This window comes from Cynoglossus semilaevis, chromosome 10 (genome assembly GCF_000523025.1).
Source record: "Cynoglossus semilaevis isolate Cse_v1.0 chromosome 10, Cse_v1.0, whole genome shotgun sequence".
Classification (NCBI taxonomy): Eukaryota; Metazoa; Chordata; class Actinopteri; order Pleuronectiformes; family Cynoglossidae; genus Cynoglossus; species Cynoglossus semilaevis.
Window position 1 is genome coordinate 20,260,747 of NC_024316.1, and position 8,359 is coordinate 20,269,105.

Consider the following 8,359-nt stretch of genomic DNA (forward strand, 5'->3'; position numbering starts at 1 on the left):
TGAAAAACCCAATGAAAAAAAAGGGGCATTCGTAAACCGCAGAGCACCACCTACTGTACACAACACTGAAGTTCAGGTCTCCGTATATTTATTTAAACCTAAGTCTAGAGTCAAAGTGTTGGTAGTTGGTCCTACATGACTGTCCTACTGGTGTCAGTGTAGGGCTGTAGGAATTTTTTTTTTTTACCTTTTACGATAACGTATTGATATTCTGCAATACTGTATGAATATTTTATTAACAAATATTCAAATATTCTCTGTTCCACTTTAAGTACCCTGATGTTACGGAGGTTTTACTACAATTACATTGTTTAAAAAACTCAATACATGGTCCTGCCTATGGTATCGCAATATATCGTATCGTTGCCCCTGTATTGCGATATGTATCGTATCAGCAGATGTGAGAACCATGTCGTAGTAACACACGCGTCTGTTCTTCTGTTCCAGACACGCCTCCCTGTCTGTCGAGGTCACGGGTGATTCTGGAAGGTTAGTCTCCGCGGGCTGTGGACGAGACCGTCCCTGTCGCATGTGGAAATCAGCGTCCTTCGGGTACAGTAAGACGTTTGTTTCCTCGCTCTCCACCAGGTGTCGCTCCAAATCATCTTTGTGTCTTTTTACCATCGTGGTTTCCTGATGTTGACAACAACGTTATAAACAAAGTGTGTGAGTGTAACCAGTGACCTGTACATTTGACCTCAGTTTGACCCTGGTCTGATGGAGACTGGACTGCTGGTCCGTTCATCACATGGCCCTAAAACACCTTCCTCTCTGCACTGGTACTTGGTCACATGGTCTGTTTTAAAGAGGAGCCTTTTGATGAATGGGACCATGTGACGTTGGTTGTTTTAAGAACTCACAAACTCTGCAGATTCCACAGGATTGATGATGGTCTCGCTGATTTATATCCTATCGTTTGGGAGTTTTCACACAGGGCTCGGAGCTAATACGTTAAATGGATCATGACTGTAAACACAACGATGGCTGTGAACGCAGGTTGATTGTTTTCCTCTGGAGCTGAGCAGCATCGTGTTTGCTTTCCTGTCTCACCCCCACCCCCGCCTCCCCCCGCACACACATACACACACCCACATGCTGTGTGCTGAGCTAATTAGCAGACACTGACGGTGCCACGTGAACATGCCCCCCAACACACACCCCGCGTTGTTTTGATGTTTCAGATTTATCTGCCTACGCCTCCAGAGGGCGTCGTCACATGAACCCTTTCATGGTTTTGTGTTTTTAACCTGAGACGGTGAAGAATAACTCACTGGTCCTGTCTGTTCGGTTGGTTTCTGTGAAGATGTAAAAGAATTAGTCATAATTAGTCATCGTCGTCGTTAACTCTGGTTCTGGACGGTTGTTGTTGTTGGGAGTGTGGGCGGAGTCCCGGTTCTGGACGGTTGTTGTTGGGAGTGTGGGCGGAGTCCCAGTCCCAGGAGTCACGGGGTGTGGGCTGGGTTACACCCTGGTCCATCACAGGGTGAAGTCTGACTGTAGTGTTTCAGTCGACCGTGTCAGTTCTCTCGTTGTTTGCATCACTTCCTCTGGTAGACAGGAAGCTCACATGACGAGCAAAGACAAAGGTCAACGTCCAGACGTGGCTGCAGGAAGTTCCAGAGATCAGATGGATGGACGGCAGGACAGCAGAGGAATGTTCTGGAAACAAAGGTTTTCACAGTGTTTTCAGTGGAAAAATGTGGAGGTTACTGACAGAAGTGGAGTCTGTGTCAGTCATCGTCGGTCGTCGTCAGTCGTTGTCGGTCGTTGTGACCCCGTCTGTGTGATTGAAGAGTGTGTTTTTGTTTGTTCGTTGCCTACAGGAATGGAGAAAGTCAGATATTATTCATGATGACATTTGTGTCCAGGCCTCGGTTTTTTGTGATTTTGTGTTTTTTTTTTTGTTCTGTAATAAATGAGCAGATTTAGGTCACATGATAAAGGAGGTGGTTCAAACCCTGGCATTTGTTGGATTAGTGTGTTCTCCCAGTGTGTGTGGCTACAACCAGGTTATGGATGAGTTTAATTCCTCACTGTCGTGTGAGTCCGGACCCACAGCCGCTGCGTTGGCCCCGTCCTGGTCAGGAAGTTGAAACAGTAACAACAAACAAACCCAGTTAAAGGTGGAGTTCGCAATTAATGGACAGAAACGACCTCCGTCAACATCCTGACTGACGGAGTCGCTCCACGCTACATATATATATACATGCATACATACGTATATAAATATATTTGTGGTATTTGCTCATCATTCCATTGTCCTGTCAGGGCTTGGATTGAAACATCCACCAATAGGAAGCCAGTACCTTTTTTTTTTTTTTTTTAATCTTGGCTTCAAACTTTTTTGAACAGCAGCCACACAGGTGCACCGTATCTCCAATCTTCCCCATTGGTGGGGGTGAGAGCGGGGGTTGTGGTGGGGGGTGTCATTACTTGAAGTCTCCAACAGGAGGTTTTCCAGTCCTGTCTCCAACAGGCAGCTCTGACACAGTGAGAAATATTCAGTGTACGCTGTAGATAACCTGGTTGATCTGTAAACAGTAGTAGTACTTCTGTGTGTACTGTGTACTGTGTGTACTGCAGCTACTGTACTTACAGCCCGCGGCTGTCGTCAGGTTCAGGCCTGTCCAGACTTCAGACCATCATAGGGTCAGCAGCTACGGTTTAAGGAGAACTAGGTGTGTATCATGGGTACGCTCTCCTGACTGAAGTCCTTTCATGATTTTATCTCCTGAAATCTTCTTCTTCTTCTTCTTCTTCTTCTTTTTTTTTTGCTCACTCAAAAAACATCTGCGCTTCTTTTCTCTTCATAAATCATGGCACTTCCTGTCTCGGCCTGTCGTGACATTCTTGTCCAAAGGAGATTCCTGCGTTCTTCAGGTTGAATAAATAAACCAAACGTTCAGCCACCGTCGTTCTTCAGAACCTCCTCCTCATTAGAACAGACGTCAGGTTTGAGTAGATGAAGAACGGTGCTTCAGGGAAGGGAAGGTAAAGCAGAGAACAGTGAAATATAATTCTTCTTGTTACACATTTTACACACACACACACACACACACACACACACAGTTGATGTCGAGGTCATAAATCTGTTCCAGTGTGACCACTGGAACAGATTTGAACCGGGAACCCTATTCCAGGTATAAATAATTCAGATGTTTTATGGTCCTCATTAGGGTGAAGTACTTTTTTCAGAGCAGACCTGTGATTATCTCCAGGTTCTCAAACAGTACCGTCCCCGGACCCCCCCGCCTCACCCCCGCCCCACTCCCTGCCTGCTGTATGTTTTCTTGCAGGAGCTCGGAGGCAGGAAGTGAGCTCATTAACCCCAATATGGTGGACAAGTGGCACACGAGCAGGAAATGAACCAATAAAAACGGCTCGTTTGTGGACAGCACAGAAATGTCCTCGACAATTTAGGTTTGTTTGTTTGTTTGTGTAAAGCTGAGCTAGAAAACACAGGCAGAGAAGAACACTGCTGTGTGTGTGTGTGTGGGGGGGGGGAGAGAAGAACACTGCTGTGTGTGTGTGAGGGGGGGGGGTGAATTTACCCCTAATTAAAAAAAGCACTTCATTTGTACGCAGATGATTCTAATTTGACTAAAGTTTATCAGACAAAGTTAACACAGATATAACAGGTTACTTCAAACGACTCTTTACTCACTTGTTTTAGTTCACACACCCTCCTTTTTAATTTGACCTTGGCCCCCTGCAGGTAGACTGGAGAATCAGGAAGTAAACAAAAGAATCAGCAGCAACATTTAAATACAAAAAAAAAAAAATCTTATTTTGGACAAACTTCAAACCTTGGCCAGATGGTACTTTTAACATTTTTTAATTGATATCAACAAAGTAGAACTGCAGTACAAACAAAGTAGAACTGCAGTACAAACACAGTATAACTGCAGTACAACGATGCAGTGAGATGAGTAACTCTGTGATAAAGTAAATAGTAAAACTACACAAACATCGTCCTTTAAATAGTTTTGTGTAGTTTTGAGACATTTCTTCAGACTTAGTTGCTTGTTTTTGTCTGAGATCTGGCAACCTTGGCCATAGACACTGTTGTATGGACTGAGGAGGACATTTTCTTTGGGAGTTTATCATTTCCTGTGTGTTTGTGTCGTTTAGTAGGGCACCGGTTTGAATCCCTCCTCTCTCCTTCGTTCCTGCCGGTAATAAAAAGTCAAGATTTTACCACATAGAAAATTGCAGCAATTATTTAACAGCCTTATGAAACGCCCGGCTCCTGTTTTATCGTCACATCCCCCTAAGAGTTAATTACAGGCTCCACGCTGGGCTGTCAGCCTGGATCAGCGGGAACCTGGAGATTTAACTCCTCAGGGCGTTCAGTAATGGAGGAGACGCTTCTGATCATGTGACGCTCACTTCACCGCCTTTTTACATCTGATCCGGTCGGCAGAGGATGGAGTGTTTTAGTGTGGACGAAGACGACGTCAACGAGGCTAGAACAGAACAGAACAGAACAGAAGTCACATCCGTCACTGAAACGTCACTGTATCGTCACTGTAAAGTCAGACACACTTTGACTTTTGCACATTTATTTCTAAAATCCATTCCAGATTTAGGAAAACTCCACTGATGATGGACAGGACTGTTTGGTCTCTGTCCAAGGTGACGTCCATTGGTTCACCTGGTGCTGACAGTAATGACCTGCTGCTGTTACAGCGCCCCCTGGCTTTACCTTTTTTCCTGTGTTTATATACACTGTATATAGTATTGTGTAAAGGTGTTGGTCAGAGGAACAGGTTTTTAATCTGTGGCTCAATCTGTGGCTCAATTCCTGGTTCATAAATTTCATAAATTGTTTCTGTACCTGAGCTCAGATGTTACAGATGATCTGTGACGGGAGGAGGTGGATGATTGCTGCTGCTGCTGCTGCTGCTGCTGCTGCTGCTGCTGTAGAGTCCCCTTGTGTATGGAGGCAGGGGGGTCCGTGGAGGAGGGGAAAGGGGGGCAGCGGAGCAGATGAGTGGAGGATTAGGATGGGATTTCTTTTTGGTCCGGCTCTATAATGAGGATGCAGTAAATGAAAGCAGCAGAACCTGGAGCTGCTCCTCATTACTCCACGAGGAGTGTCGGCGTCACAGTGATGGCATAATAAAACTCTCCATCGTCAGGGCGTTGACCTTTGACCTGATACTCACAGCCAGTCATTCATAATTCATCCATGTTTCTTTCCTACATTTGATTAAATCTGAGCTGTTCATGAGCCAAGGCACAAACCAGTCAACTCAGTACTAACCAGTACTACTCAGTACTAATCAGTACTACTCAGTACTAATCAGTACTACTCAGTACTAATCAGTACTATTCTGTACTACTCAGTACTACACAGTACTTTAACGATGACTCATGTTCTTAATGGTAATGAAGTCTAAAGTACAGACCACCCTGACTGGAGCAGAACCAGAACCCTGTGGTCAGAGATGGTACTACCACTGACCTCCTCTGACACTGCGTGGTCATCTCGTGGTCACTCTCCTCTGGACCATGTTCCGGTTCTGAGTTTGTTTTTTTTTGTTTTTTTGTCAGCTCTTCTCTGTGGTTGAAGAAAACAGTTCCAGTACTTCCACGTTGTAGTTCCTGTTCCTGCCTCTAGTTCCTCTTAAATATTTATGCAGTTATTATTGGCTAGTCAACATCTGCTTTTTCAGAGGCGTGTGTGTGAATGTGTGTGTGAATGTGTGTGTGTGTGTTTTCTAAGCTGTGTACACTAATTGGACAAGTTCAGAGAAATGTTTTATAGAGTTTATAATCAGGGAGCAGAACTCTGATGGTTCTTTAAAAAATAGATTTTTCTTTAATTAAATTGTGGATTGTTTTGATAGAACCCACAGTCAGAAAGATTCAAAGTCTGCTAGAAGTTTCTGGAAGTTTGTGCTTATTAATGGCTGCAAAACATATTTTAAGATCAAGAGTAAACGGACTAGAACTGACTAGAACTGACTAGAACATGAGAAAATGATTCCATTTCCTGTCACTCTTCCTATAAATAGTTTCTGTTTATTTTAGTATCAGACTAGAGTGTTATACTGCAGGAGGCTTCAAGGTGACTAGAACTGACTAGAACGGACTACTAACTAGAACTGACTAGAACTGACTAGAACTGACTACTGACTAGAACTGACTAGAACGGACTACTAACTAGAACTGACTAGAACTGACTAGAACTGACTACTGACTAGAACTGACTAGAACGGACTACTAACTAGAACTGACTAGAACTGACTAGAACTGACTACTGACTAGAACTGACTAGAACGGACTACTAACTAGAACTGACTAGAACTGACTAGAACTGACTACTGACTAGAACTGACTAGAACGGACTACTAACTAGAACTGACTAGAACTGACTAGAACTGACTACTGACTAGAACTGACTAGAACGGACTACTAACTAGAACTGACTAGAACTGACTAGAACTGACTACTGACTAGAACTGACTAGAACGGACTACTAACTAGAACTGACTAGAACTGACTAGAACTGACTACTGACTAGAACTGACTAGAACGGACTACTAACTAGAACTGACTAGAACTGACTAGAACTGACTACTGACTAGAACTGACTAGAACGGACTACTAACTAGAACTGACTAGAACTGACTAGAACTGACTACTGACTAGAACTGACTAGAACGGACTACTAACTAGAACTGACTAGAACTGACTAGAACTGACTACTGACTAGAACTGACTAGAACGGACTACTAACTAGAACTGACTAGAACTGACTAGAACTGACTACTGACTAGAACTGACTAGAACGGACTACTAACTAGAACTGACTAGAACTGACTAGAACTGACTACTGACTAGAACTGACTAGAACGGACTACTAACTAGAACTGACTAGAACTGACTAGAACTGACTACTAACTAGAACTAACTAGAACTAACTAGAACGGACTACTAACTAGAACTGACTAGAACGTGAGAAAATGATTCCATTTCCTGTCACTCTTCCTATAAATAGTTTCTGTTTATTTTAGCATCAGACTAGAGTGTTATACTGCAGGAGGCTTCGAGGTGGCGCTGTTGTTGTGGCAGTTGTTTGTAGGGGTGCAGGTGTCTTTGAGAACCCCGACCCTGAGGTTGAGGTTCGAACCAAACGTTCTGTTCTGAGTTCCTGTAGAACCTGAATCCTGATCCAGAAGGAGACGACGTTTTTGTGTTGATCGCAGGCAGGTGCTTCTTATTTAAGACAAGGTGGCTACACATTGCCATCTAGTGGTGATTTGGTAGTACTGCTCCCTGCCGTTCCACCTCAACGATCTTGGTTTATTTGAAACAGCGCGCGCTGCTAAAAAAAAAAAACATTTTGTGAGATGAATTCTGTGGCAACATATTATTAGAGACAGAAGAATACTTTGTGTACTTATATATGTACTTCATCACATGTACATGTACTGTATGATGTAATACTCCAGGGAAATACAGACGATACAGCAGATCTGTAGAGATCTCTTCCAGTGTTAAAAACAAACCCTCCTAATAAAGAGTGGTGAGGTTTTATTTTCTCAGCTCCTCCTCTGGTGACGAAGATGTTGAAGTTTGATGGAGGGAGACTGGAGACTGTGGAGCAGCTGTAGAAGAAGACAGTCGTGACAGTCGTGGTGTGAACGCTTCAGTTTCACTGGAGCTCCAGGGTCGGACGGACGGTTTAGATTGTGAGGAGGAGCAGGTGGTCTATGATGAGGTGGTCTATGATGAGGTGGTCTACGGGGGGGTGATATTAAACCATCACTAATTAATGCATTTCTTTAAACAAGGATGGAGAACAGACAGAACAGTCGACTCATCGACCTCAGCCTGTAATTTAATTTAAATTATTTCAGGTTTTTATTTTAGGTTTTTAATTAGAACTCATTATTGTTATTTTAGTCTGTGTGATCAACAGTTAACCCTTTACGGTCTGACCTACAGCCTCCATCCATTAAGGTGTGCTGACCACCAGACCATAATCTGACCCGGGGCCCAGAACGTCCAGAGCTCAGTTAACCACCACCTGACTTCAAGTTCAGGAACAAAACAACAGCAGTGTTCACACTCCATACACCTGACACACTGCACTGTGTGTGTGTGTGTGTGTGTGATGAAATGGTTACCTCCCTGGAGACGTGTGTGTGTGTGTGTGTGGTTCTGGTCTCAGTAAACACTCTCTCCTTCGTACGTGTCGTGTCCTGAAGTGTCGACGTCGAGTTCCTTCTTTTTCTCTTTGATATTTTGTTGAAGATCAAACTACTGTTGACATTAATGATGTCAAATATTTGGTGTTTTCTTTTGGGCTGCGGCGGCGGCGGCACTTCTTCTTCTTCTTCTTCTTCTT

At 43.7% G+C, this 8,359-nt stretch overlaps 1 protein-coding gene across 1 annotated transcript in view; it reads left to right on the forward strand.

Annotated features, from left to right (window-relative positions):
- Positions 1–8,359, forward strand: part of LOC103385528 (IQ motif and SEC7 domain-containing protein 1) — a 90,924-nt gene that overhangs the window by 20,338 nt on the left and 62,227 nt on the right. The window contains 1 exon segment of the mRNA XM_017035987.2: positions 448–552. Within this exon segment, the coding sequence (XP_016891476.1) occupies positions 448–552 (105 nt within the window).